The 12,212-nt window shown below is 59.4% G+C and overlaps 4 protein-coding genes and 1 pseudogene across 4 annotated transcripts in view; 2 read left to right on the plus strand and 3 right to left on the minus strand.

The window, feature by feature from the left end:
• Positions 1 to 116: 116 nt before the first annotated feature.
• ACA1_329810 lies at positions 117 to 3,093 on the plus strand (annotated as a pseudogene).
• A 124-nt stretch (positions 3,094 to 3,217) lies between these two features.
• Positions 3,218 to 5,927, minus strand: ACA1_329820 (transporter, major facilitator subfamily protein; the record flags this gene model as incomplete). Its single annotated transcript, XM_004334424.1, has 12 exons — positions 3,218 to 3,372; positions 3,462 to 3,551; positions 3,654 to 3,707; positions 3,809 to 3,904; positions 4,014 to 4,095; positions 4,215 to 4,279; positions 4,613 to 4,783; positions 4,879 to 4,977; positions 5,095 to 5,308; positions 5,415 to 5,512; positions 5,631 to 5,717; positions 5,825 to 5,927. The coding sequence occupies 12 exons, from the start codon at positions 5,925 to 5,927 to the stop codon at positions 3,218 to 3,220; spliced, it is 1,314 nt and encodes a 437-aa protein (XP_004334472.1).
• Positions 5,928 to 6,405: 478 nt separating this feature from the next.
• ACA1_329830 (uncharacterized protein) lies at positions 6,406 to 8,270 on the minus strand (the record flags this gene model as incomplete). The annotated part of the gene is made up of 7 exons (XM_004334425.1): positions 6,406 to 6,535; positions 6,629 to 6,715; positions 6,877 to 6,955; positions 7,069 to 7,646; positions 7,748 to 7,837; positions 7,933 to 8,032; positions 8,171 to 8,270. 7 exons carry the CDS (start codon positions 8,268 to 8,270, stop codon positions 6,406 to 6,408), a joined length of 1,164 nt encoding a protein of 387 aa, XP_004334473.1.
• Positions 8,271 to 9,255: 985 nt separating this feature from the next.
• ACA1_329840 (uncharacterized protein) lies at positions 9,256 to 11,160 on the plus strand (the record flags this gene model as incomplete). Its single annotated transcript, XM_004334426.1, has 7 exons — positions 9,256 to 9,263; positions 9,285 to 9,303; positions 9,327 to 9,753; positions 9,835 to 10,060; positions 10,249 to 10,372; positions 10,453 to 10,552; positions 10,955 to 11,160. 7 exons carry the CDS (start codon positions 9,256 to 9,258, stop codon positions 11,158 to 11,160), a joined length of 1,110 nt encoding a protein of 369 aa, XP_004334474.1.
• Positions 11,161 to 11,232: 72 nt separating this feature from the next.
• The window catches only part of ACA1_329850 (uncharacterized protein), a gene marked incomplete at both ends in the record, with an annotated part of 2,230 nt that continues 1,250 nt past the window's right edge, over positions 11,233 to 12,212 (minus strand). The window contains 4 exons of the mRNA XM_004334427.1: positions 11,233 to 11,472; positions 11,582 to 11,733; positions 11,836 to 11,934; positions 12,017 to 12,158. Of these exons, the coding sequence (XP_004334475.1) occupies positions 11,233 to 11,472; positions 11,582 to 11,733; positions 11,836 to 11,934; positions 12,017 to 12,158 (633 nt within the window). The remainder of the gene's footprint in view (positions 11,473 to 11,581; positions 11,734 to 11,835; positions 11,935 to 12,016; positions 12,159 to 12,212) is intronic.

The raw sequence follows: 12,212 nt of genomic DNA on the forward strand, positions 1-12,212 counted from the left end.
TTTGGCGCAGGTACGTCAAGGTGGTGTTCCTCACGCACTACGGCTCGCAGTACTACTGCCCAGTGAGCGTGGTGCGCATTCACGGCACCTCGCACGTGGCCAACCTCAAGGAGAAGATGATCTCCAACTCCAAGGAGATCGGCCAGCGCATCAACGAGATCAAGAGCAAGCACAAGCCCAAGGACCCCAACAAGGACGCGTCTGTCCCCGCCTCGCCGACGACGCACCCGGTACGCCACGGCACCTTTCTCGTCGTCAGCCACTCATGCTTTTGCTTACCATCACCATTCAAACACTCGCGTCAGGTGGTCATCAACGACGACGCGACGGTGCCGAAGAAGGACACGACGCTGCCCAAGGAGGTGGCCGACCTGGCCCAAGCCGGCAACCACGCCGCCGCCGCGGGTTCCGCCCCGCTCGCCCCGGCCACGCCAGGACCGGTCATGCACGACGCCCAGCCACCCAGCGGCACGACGACCTCGACCTCGAACACCACCACCACCGCACCACCAGCCAGCGCGCCGGCTTCCACCGCGACGACGGTGGCCGCAGCACCTCTGGTTGGCGATGTCAGCCCAGCCAGGGACTCATCGTTGTCGACTGGACAGCCGGCCGTGAAGGACGCCCCCGCCGCGCAGGATCACCCTGGAGCCACTGCTGCGGCCACGTCGCCCCTCGAGCCCGCCCAGCCACAAGACCAGCATCTGCGGCCAGACCAAAAGTCAGTGGCCCTGGACACTCCGTTGCCGGCTTCGTCATCCGCGCATCAGGCACCCGCAACTGCGGACGCCACTGACCAGCGCGCGACCGCCGCGGTCACCATCACCGCTGCCGCGCCTTCCGCCGTCGTGTCTGCTGCTCCGCAAACCACGGCAGGCGCCGCCGTAGGTGACCTGACCCTACCGCAGCGTCCGATGACGAATGTCTCGACAGCGCAGCAGGTCGCCCAACAGCTCGCCGCCGGCAACGGAGAGCCGCTGATCATGGACCCGACCCGGCCTCTCTCGAGCAGCGAGGTCGACCTCGCCACCTTCACCGCGGCGCCCCCGCTCCCCGCGGCAACAACCGGTCCGGCAGCGGCGGCTGCAGACAGCACGGCTCCGACCACCGCCCCCGACGTCGTGGCGCCTGCCGTCCAGTCGCCAGTCGCCATCACCGGCAACACCACCACCACCACGATGACGACGACGACGACGAAGACGATGACAGAAACCGCCACGGCGGCTTCCGCTCCGACCACCGGCGCGGGCGTATCCCAGGGCGCGTCCTCGGCCAACGCTGAGACTGAGCCGCCAGCATCGGCCGTGACGGTGACACAGCCGAACCTTAAGGCCGATGAGCCCGCGGGCGAGCCGCCAACGCTTTCCGACACGGCGGTCGCTGCTGCGCCCACAGTAGCGGCCGCGGTGCTTCCGGCGTCTGATAGTGTCGACAGCACGGCGCACTCCCCCACTGGCCAAGTGGTGAGCGAGCCTCCGGTAGTGGCCGAGCCGCTCGCGCCAATGGCGGCGGACGAGCGCGCCGCTTCTGCCGCGGCCGTGGCGGCCGAGCAGTCCCCCGGAGCAGGCGGCGGCGTTGGTGGTCGAACCGTCGCCTGCGATGCGGGTCAGCATGACGCGGCTGATGCTCGAGGAGCTCCCGCAGCTCGTCGATGAGGACTTCAACACACAGGAGAGCATCTTCACCACACTGGCCAACCGCAGTACGTCACTTCACTCATGTATGTGCCGATATGAACTGTCCGGAACTAACGTTTGTGTCGTGTGTGTCGTGCGTGTGTTGTGTGTCGTGTCGTGTGTGATGGTGTGTCTGTGTTCAGTGAAAACGCTGGAGATCAATCAGCACCTCCTCAACGCCTACCTGGAGGGCGTCGTGGCTAAGCACCTCGAGGCCTACGACGAGGTGGCCGTCGAGCTGGACAAGTTTAACAACGAACGACACTCTATCGTGAGCACGCTCCACAACGCCGTCAAATCCAACGCACAGATGGTACGACTAAGCCACACAACACACGACACGGCACGACACGGCACGACATGACACGACACGACACACACACAAGCCCGTCGACAGTGACTCACTGTCGGGAGGTGTTGATGTCTACAACAGCGCGAGGAGCACGCCAAGATCATGGACACGTGGCGCCAGGAGCTGGCCGAGGCCACGAAGAGCCTGGAGGCGCGCCTGACGGCCGAGTGCCGACACGACACGCAGCAGACTCGCGCCAAGATGGGGCACGACAGCCTGGAGCAGCTCGTGCTGGTCGCGCTGGTCGCCGCCGCCACGCACCTCCTCATCCACATCGTGCGGCGATGCGTGGCCTGGTGCCACGCCGCGCTGCGTCGGCGCGCGATCGGCCAACGCGACTCGCGCAGGAAGAAGGACGACGACCACGACCACTACGACAACGCCTCGGCCCGCGCCCGCGGCAAGCCGGAGGACAGCGAGGAGGGGAGCGAGAGCGATGATGGCAACGGCGGCGAGGCGGGCGCGTGGCAGCGATATCCCACCGGCTCGTTGTCGGACGGGGACGGCAGCGTGCAGCATCGGTGGACGCTGGTGCGACGGAACCGAGGCGGCCGTAAGAGGCGCGGCACGGGCGACGGCAAGGAGAAGTGCGAGCGCCCACCGCCACCGGCGGAGGACAGTGACCACCCGAGCCTAGGGGAGCGAGCGCGCGATGACGTCTCGACACGCAAGCGCCGTCGACGGCAGGTGCGCGGGGACCACGACACGGAGAGCGAAAGCGAAAACGGCGGAGGCGAGGCTGGTGGTGATCGTCGCCGCTCGTGCGAAGACACGGCCAAGCGTCGGCCCGACCACCGGTGGTCGCCGCCTAGCAGCAAGCGACCAGCCGCAACGCAGCAGCAGCAGCGGACACTGCACCGGGCGACTGAGCACGAACAGGCGACCACAAACAGCAGCAAGCAGCCGGGGCACGCCAACAACAAGAAGCAGGCCAACAACGACAACAACGACAAAAAGGACAGTGTCGGCCGCAAGGGAGGCAAGAAGCGCTCTACCTCCGCTGACGCCACTGCCCCGTACATCGGCAGCCGACCACCACAGAAGAGCCGAAGCTTCGGCTTGTAGAGAGACCTCTCGCAAGCTCTGCCGCCCAAGTTGATGACGATGACGATGGTGGTGAGGGATGATAGAAATAAGGTTTCTTGTTTTCTCTTGTTTTCTTTGCCGCGCGATCGAGGTCGATCAACTTTTAGTTCAGGAGCGACTTTTCCTCGGTGTCGTTGATGGACATGCCGCCCGCAGCAGCGCTCTCCTCCTGCATGACGCGCTTGAGCTCCTGCCGCAGCTCGCCCGACGCGTTCAGGTTTCCGTTGGTGGTCGTGTTGTCCAGCACGATCAACAACACTGCCGCGTCACACGCAACTCGGTTCAGCCCCATATCTCCAATATCTCCACCTGGGCCACGTGGTTGAGAAGAAGGGGTGGAGGCGTACCGGTCAAGCCGGCGGCGACGCCAGCGCAAGCGACGAAGATCATGATGGGGATGGTGTACTGCCAGGTGGTGCCCTTGATGCCGTCGGCACCTAGAGGAGAGAGAGAGAGAGAGAACGGAAAAAGATCGCCAATCAATCATCATTCCCGTTCGCGGTCGTCAACGATCATGATGGGAGGAGGGAGCTGCGTACCCTGGAGAGCACCGATGATCTGAGGAAGGACGGCCAGACCAGCGTTCTGGATCGCTGCAGGAGGGAAGACACGAGTGAGTGAGACCTTTAGGAAAACGAAACGAAACGAAAAACAAAAAAAGGGGACGTAGCAAGAGGTGAAGGTTGGCACGCACCAGTCATGGCACCGTAGGCGGTACCGAGGTGCTTGGGCGCAATGATGAAGGGCAGCAGAGGCCAGATGGAGGCCGCGAACATGGAGTAGCCGATACCTGCGCGCGTGCGGTGTGAGCGGTTTAGGCGACCAATCAACATAACACAATGCTGGGAAGGACACGGTAAGTAAAAAAAAAAAAAAAAGGTATTGGCTGCTGCGCGTACCGAGCCAGACCATGATAACGATGGGGTGAATCTCGAACCACTCGTTGGCGTTACCCAGGAAGCCCATGTGAGCCACAACCAACTGGTGAAGAAGAAGAAGAAGAAGACAACAACAACAACAACAACAAGAGTAGAGCAGGATCAGTCTACAAGCTCGTTATAATAATAATAATAATAATAAAGCAAAGTGCGGGCGCGCACCATGAAGCAAGACCAAAGCATCCAGTAGAGAGCCTTGCCCATCTTGTCGATCATGTAGCCGAAAGCTTTTAGGAGTGAAAAGAAGAAGAAGAAGAAGAAAGAAAATCGTGAGAAAAGTGGGTCACCACACGAGGTGCGAAGGAAGGAGTGGGGCAGGTACTGGGCGAGGCAATGACGGAGACGAAGTTGGGGATCGAAATGAAGAGGGTGGCGATGTCCTCCGAGTACTTGGAGCCCGTCTTTTGCATGATGTCCGACGCCACCGTGTAGAACGTGAGCACGCCTGCGCGACGATGATGATGACGACGATGGTGGACAGTGAGTACACTGCTACTGACAATGGTTGTTGCTTGTGGTGTGTGGGTGTGTTGTGTGTGTGTTGTGTGTGGTGGACGCACCGACGTAGAAGAAGACGCAGATGAAGTAGATGAACCAGGTGGCGATGGGGAACTTGAAGACCTGGAGGAGCGAGAGCAGGATCTGGGCGAAGGTCTCCTTCTCCTTGGGCTCGTCCTTGTTCACGGCGCGGCGCTCGCCCGCCTTATCGAACACAGCCAGCAGGATACAGGCTGCATCGCACGACACACAAGACACGACACGACACACACGACGGCAAGGGTCAGGAGACGAGAGTCATCGAGGGCCGGAGAGGAGCCGACGGTACCGGAGAAGGAGATGAGACAAGTGCCAGCGCCGAACCACACGGCGAAGGGCACGCTGACCTTGGCCAGGAAGGGCGTGACGGCAAAGTTCACCGACGAGCCTGTAGCCGTTCATAACAACACACAACGCAACACACACACACACACACACAACATAGAAGGCGTGAGGCTAGGCGCCGACGAGGCCGAGCGGTGGAGCGCAGATGAAAAGCGCGTACCGATACGGGCGAAGGAGAGCACGAGGCCGAAGGCCAGGGCGAGCTGCGGGCCGTCGAACCAGCGGGCGGTGAAGTTGTTCTGCGCGACGGTGAGCGACTCGCCGCCGAGACCGAAGATGAAGCGGCCGACCAGGCACACGTAGTACTGCTGCACCTGGATGCCCACGGCGAACATCAACTCGCCCAGCAGGATGAACGAGCAGAACAGCAGCGCCTGCCAACATCAACAACAACAAGAACATGAAGAAGAAGAGGAAGGGGGTGAGCAACTCGCTACACGGCTGCTACTTGTTGAAGGAGGAGGTGAAAGTAGCACGTACGCCCATCCTGAGGCCGGTGAGGCGATCGATGATGAAGCCGCCGAAGAAGCACAGGATGGTGTTGGGGTACGAGTAGACGGAGTACAGGTTCAAGTTGTCTGTCATGGACGAAGAAGACGAAGTGAACCGAGTAGCAGCACGCGTTGTGAGAGAAGGTCAAGAAGTGCGAGTAGAGCCTCGAAAAGATGGGCGAGCTTCGAAGGAGGGAGGCAATACCGGCAGAGGTGTACTTGTCGGGGCCGCCGAACCACACCTGCAGCTGCTTGAACAGGGCACCGGGCGTATCGAACACCCAGTAGCTGCCTGTAGGGAGGTTGAGGCGGGTCAAAATGGAAATGGAATTCTTGGGTCCTTCAATTGCTAATCGGCCGTTCCAACCGACATGCGCCGCAGGCCTAAGAGGAGTATACCGAATGTGAGCCACATGATGAAGAGCAGAATGATCCACCTGTAGGCGACATCGAGGCAGCTCTTCTTCTGAGGGGCCTGGGATTCGATCTCAGAGTACTTCATGATTGATGCTCCCTTTCACTGGCCTAATGGGATGAGGAGGTAATTGGTCGAATTAATCATAGGAAGGCCTAAGATTCATCATTGTCTGCCTCACATTTACTGCCCTAACCAATTAATTGGCCAAAGATTGTGAGAGGGGAGAATCCAATGCGTACAAGTTACAGCAAATTATGCGACGATTCAACCCTAATGAGGCAGGAGATGGAATCGGCGACACCAAAGGTTGAGATCGTGAAGAGGAGAACGAAAAAGGAGGCCTTTTGCCGTTGTGCCTCACGGAGTCTTCTCGCACGAACATTCCCCTCATTTTTATGCGCCTGGCCATCCCGCCCTATCGCCCATACGACTCCAACAACATCACGCCCAGCACATCACATCAACAACATTATCAACAACATCAAGACCAGACCAAAAGGAAAGGCCTTCTTTGGTTGTCCAATTATCCACACACCCCCTAGGTTGGCCGGCTCTTGGCTGCTCACGCGCGGGGTCGGAGAGAGTCCGCGTTGGCCGTGCGGCCGGCGTTCTCCTGCGACCGAAGCCGGTTGGCCCATTCTTCCTTCTCCTCTTTCAACACGAACACCTCCAGCTCGCAGATCTCAAAGTCCCTGATGTGTGTCGTGTCGTGTCGTGTCGTGTGCGCAATGATAAGATGTTAGTGTCTAAGGCTGAGGACTTGACGACACGAGATCAGAACGTACCGCGGGTCGCCACCGATGAAGTAGTGGGCCGAGCCGCCAGTCTCAGTCGCGAGGTACGGTGACGCGTAGGTGGTGCCGATCCTGCACCTGCGCTCGAGAAGGCCGAACATGAAGAACGAAGACGTTGACGAAGAACGAAGATAAAACCAAAAGGGGAGAAGTCAGTCGGCCAGGCGCGTTGTGCGAAAAAGAAATAAGAAGAATAATAATAATAATATACTAACGATAAAACAAGGGGTGGTACGCACCAAGCCGAAGGCGGAGTCTCGTGCGGGTGTCCGAGGATGCCCAGATCGAATCCCGACCCCCACAGCGGACCGTAGTACTCTGCCACAGCCAACAGACCCCGTCATCGATTGTGAGCGCCGACAATCGCACACGCACACGCACAACCGCACAACCGCACAACCACAATCGCACACGCAACGCGCGCTCGGTACCGTGTACGAGGACGCCGTTCTTGTCGCCCCGCTGTCGGGTGAAGATCTGGGTCGGCGGTTTGTCCCACAGGTTCTTCAGCGAGAAGATGAACGGCTCGGTCGGCAGGCCCTTCTCCGCGGCCAACCGCGCGTCGCGAGCCTTCCGCGCCCGCTTGGCCCGCTTGGCCTCCAGCGCGGCCTTGCGCTGCGCCTGCTTCTCCTCCGATTTGTCGTGGTCCACATCAACATCACCATCACCCGTGTTGGCCCTCTTCTTAGTGCGCCGCTTCTTCCTGCTCGTCGCCGCTGCCGCCTCGTCGTCGTCGTCGGCGGCGGCGGACTCGAGGTGGGCGTGGTCGGTGGTGGTGTCGACCGCGACGTCGTGCGTGGCGTCGGCCAGTTCGTCGTCGGTTGCTGGTTCCTTTTCCTCCTCCAGGTTTTCCTCCTCGAGGCTTTCCTCGATTTGTTCGTCTTCGCTCTCGGCGTCGTCGTCGTCGCTGACCCCGATGGCGTGCGACCTGAGGGCCAGGTTGGCGCTCTCGTCGCTGTCCTGGCGGAGCGTGATCCACGACACGGCGTTGTAGCCCCCGAATATACAGCTGGACACACACACACACACACAAGAAATTAAGCGTGTGGTCGTGTCGTTGGTCGTGTGCGATGGTGCGTGTGCGTGTGCGTGTCGTTGCTCGAGACGTACTCTTTCGGCGAGTGCGCAACGCAGACGGTGGGACCCACGCAATCGTTGAATCGATGGAAGGCGTCCAGCGAGAAGCCGTCACGCGACCCCCTGCACCCAAGGTACTTCGTTAGCCGCACGCACGCGAGCTCTCTTTGGTGCGTACCACGCGCGCGTGGTGAGTGGTTAGTTCGGAGGTGGAGTACCTGTAGTGGAGGACCCAACGCGCCTCGCGGGCACCGACCCACTGGATGAGCGTCTGCCGCAGCTCCTTGTCCAGTATCTTCGACTCTCCAAAGTTGAGCGCTGTCGTGTCGTGTCGTGTCGTGTCGTGTCGTGTCGTGTGCGGTGTGTGTGTGTGTGTGATGGCGTGCGTGTGCGGGTGTGTGGCGTGAGTCGGTGCCGTCCGGAGGGCACTGCGTGCGTGCGTGAGCGAGCGCATACTCAAGTTGAGGCACATTTGCTTCCACGTGATGCCGGGCGCGGTCTTGGTTTTGCTCGCGCACTCCCCCAGGCCCTCTTGCCTGACGCTCTTCACGTACATCGTCCGCCTGCAGCGACCACACGCCGAGGCAGCATTTCTGTGAGCCACCAAAGAGAAGAAGATGAAGCAGAAAGCGAAAGCAGGCAAGCAAGCGAAGATGTGGCATAAAAGTACCAAAAAGATTCGTCGTCGCATATCTCCTTCCACTGCCGTGGTGAGAGAGCAAGGTGGCGGCCAAAAGGTGAATAAAATTAATATAAAAATAAAATTAATCCACATAAAACAACAGATGTGTTTGCATCTAAAAGAGTGCAGATGATAAGCTGAGGGTTGGTTGTTACTCAGAAAAAAGAAGGGGGGGGGCGTGCCTGGGAAGATACCAGGCAGCAAAGGGCGATGGTCTGGGGAGGAAGGAAGCTCAACACCTGGCAGCATGCCTCGACAGGCAAAACAGAGAAGGGATCCTTCCTTGGATGTAGCTCCATTCAGCTGACCCGGGAATGCTGGCGAGATGTAAAGGAGGGAAAACAAAAACAAGATTTCTTGCAAGTAAAAGCGAAGGACCCTCAACGTTCTCTGCCATTGGACGGCGAGGGTTGTGAAACAAAAACTAAAACCAAAAAGCAAGGCAGAGCCTACCCATTTCTACAGCGTGTCCGCCATGGAGGAGGAACCCCCCCCCCACGGTTCTTGACGAACCAGTCCTCGAAAAGCTCTATTACGCTTCAGAAAACGGTACATCCCATCTTCTACTTGCTGCTGTGGTATGACTTTAGAAGCCGTGTTGAACACTTTTGCTGGCCATACTTTATTCGCCTCTCTTTAGCGAGGGAATTGCTGGCTGCCGTGTCGCTCGAAGACCTCGCAGAAGAACTGAGTACGGCCCACCGGACTTTTTCACACGTTACCTACATATTATTAACACCAGCCACGCTCACCGGCCACACGACAGCCCGTCGTAGCGATCTGAAATGTCCGCTGTGCGGCGACCAACCAAAGACGCCACAAGCCTACGCGAACCACTACAAAGCGTGTAGCAAACTGCATGGACAGGTACCCTTCTCGTCAAGATAGGCTTGCAATCGTGCCCGCGGTTCCAACGCGTCGTGCTTTTAGGGGAAACCAGCGAAGGAGCCCAAGCGCAAGCCCCAGCGCAAGCGAGCCCGACACGACGACTCCCCCCGGGCTGTCACGCACATCCTGCCGGCCGTCCAGAACGTCGTCCTACAGCCGCCAGCGCCGGCGCGCAACACTGTCCACGCAGTGCTTGGCATTGTGGCCGGGCAGGTCTCAGTGTTCCTCCAGTTCGACCGACCAGAAGAGGCCCCGCCATTCGTGGTGACCATCGCGACCTCCACCACCAAGCCTGTTCAAGCAGACACCAGGACCATACGGCCTGGCTACTACGCCATCCAAGGAGTCCACGACACGGCTTCGACCGAAACCGCTTTTTGGGTCAACGTAGACATGTACAACTCCGCTCCGTCGGGCGCCGTCTCCAAGGAGTCGTACAAGGTGGCGTTCAGCAATTTAGTGGCTTGCGGTACGTTGGGCGCCCCCGCACGGGAATAATTCCGTTTGCGCTCATGCTCACGCTGTGTCGTGTCGTTGGTCGTGTCGTCAGGGGAGGATGGGCTCGAGAGCAGGCTTGGGGAAGACAGGATGCTCACGGTACACAACGGTGATGGCGGAGCCGCCAGCTCTCCTTTCGTCGGAGACGACGCCACAACCGAAGGCGAACCTCTCAGTTCTCCCTCAACTTCGAGTGACGGCGACGGCGACGGCGACGGCTACAATGACACCGACGACGATGACGACAGTGACGAGGACAGCAATGACGATGACGGCGCGTACGGACCCGCTCGCAGTCCCTCTCTTTCGCAACAATGACCTCACGTGTGCGTGTGCGTGTGCGTGTGCGTGTGCGTGTGCGTGTGCGTGTGCGTGTGCGTGTGCGTGTGCGTGTGCGTGTGCGTGTGCGTGTGCGTGTGCGTGTTTTCAGACCGTGCCCGGCAGCAGACCTCGGTTGTTCTTTCAGGTCCTGCGACAAGGAGGAGATCTGGGAACACACGGGACGGTGCTGTCTCCATCTGCGAAGGAGGCTCGCCCAGTGGTATAAGCACACCATCAAGCTCACGCACCACCTGGCCAGTCTGACCAAGGTTCGCATCGATGACTCTCAGCTCGAGGCCCATGATGGATGGGGAGAGTTACTAATCACCCCCCCCCCGGGGTCTGTCAGGACCGGCAGCAAACGCGCGAAGAAGGAAAACAAGTGGTGGTCAAGGAAGGGGGTGTGGACTATTTGGATCACTTGTTCAGGACGATCCAACGGGACTGTAGTGCATTGGCGGCCCAAACGCAGCAGCAGCCACAGCAGTGCCAACAACCATCAACTCAGGTAACACAGCCACTCGGAAAAACTCGAGTACTAAGGAGCCGCGCACTACACCAGTCCTGTGATGCTTCTTTCATCGCACAAGACAGTGTGATGGACACGGCCCACCTGTGTGAAGATTGGGACGTATTACTAGCTGAGGTACGTGCAACATCGCGACTCCAACCCTGTAGCGGCACGTCGCGCCAACTGCGTATTTTTTTGCAACCACAGGACTACGATCAATGGTTCAGCGGTGAGCGCTACAGCACACCAGCGCCATGCAGCGTACCACCAGGTTTTCTCCCCTCCTGCGTGTTGTTTGTGTGTTTAGTTGTTCGTCCTGAACGAAGTTCTGCGTATGCAGACTACACCCCTGCCTTTGACCCGACTTCTCTGGCCTTTGGACCTGTCGGGTACCTATGCAGCCAGTGTGGACTCCGCTGCCGTTCCGCCGCTGGCCTGGGTTCCCATATCAAGTTCAGGCACTCAGCCCTTTGGACGCCCAAGAAGAGGCCGCAAAGCCCTACCCTTAACACCTCGAACTCGCGTGTCATTAAGGGCGAACAGTGACGAACGCGCCAACAACACAAACAAAAAGCAAATAAGGGCCACATGACACTAATAATTGTACAAGTGCAACCATCAGAGCAGTGGCAGTCGCTCGGACGACAGGCTGCGGCCGTAGTCGTCATACATGGCCGCGACCAGATCGCCGCGGTGGAATCCGTGGTGCATGAGACCCACCTCCTGCAGCGACCGTGCCGCCGCCTCTTGCTCGTCTTCATCGTCGTCGTCGTCGCTATCGTCGCCGTCGCCCTTCTTCGCCGCGCCCATGCCCTTCCTTGTCGTCTTTACGCTCCTGCTCGACGACGCCTTGGGCTTCTTCAAATGTCTCCCGCAACCATGAGAGATTGTGAGTGTGCGCGGTGTGTGCGGTGTGCGTGTGCGGTGTGTGCGGTGGTGTGTGTCGTGTTGGGGGAGAGAGGAGCACCTCGCCTTCCCCTTCCTCCTCTTCGTCGTCCTCCTCGTCGTCGTTGAATCGCTTGGCCAGGTCGGGACAGCAACAGGTGAGCGACTTGGAGAACATGAACATCACGATCTCGTGCACCGCGCAGCAAAACGCGGCCGCGCCGCCCAGCACGCCTACGTGTGCGCCCAACCGACATGTCAGCTGCTTTGGCCATCCAATCGTGTTTTGTCTGTGTCGTGTCGTGTCGCGTGTGCGGTGTGCGTGTGCGTGAGTACCGACGAGCGAGAGCCAGTCGTAGGTGACCACCTGCGAGTAGCAGCCCACGGCGAACGACGAATACGAGAACGTGATCAACACACTGCCGATCGTAGTACCTGCCCACAGTAAGCATTATCACCAATCAGCCTCACGTCAATAAAAATGCAATAATAGAAAATGAAAAGAGGCATGACGCACTGGAGGCGGAAGAGGAGGAGGTCGACGGGTAGAAGGCGATGGCCGAGGGTCCGCTTAGGTAGACGTCCTCCTCCTGGGTGAGCACCGTCCAGTAGTCCGTGTACGGCACCACCAGGAAGCTGGGCGAATCGTCCGATGGCGCCTGGAAACAGTAATTCGTTAATGGCGTGTTGTGTGTCGTGTGTCGTGTGTCGTG

The sequence above is a fragment of the Acanthamoeba castellanii genome (genome assembly GCF_000313135.1).
Source record: "Acanthamoeba castellanii str. Neff unplaced genomic scaffold scf7180000084566, whole genome shotgun sequence".
NCBI lineage: Eukaryota > Discosea > Longamoebia > Acanthamoebidae > Acanthamoeba > Acanthamoeba castellanii.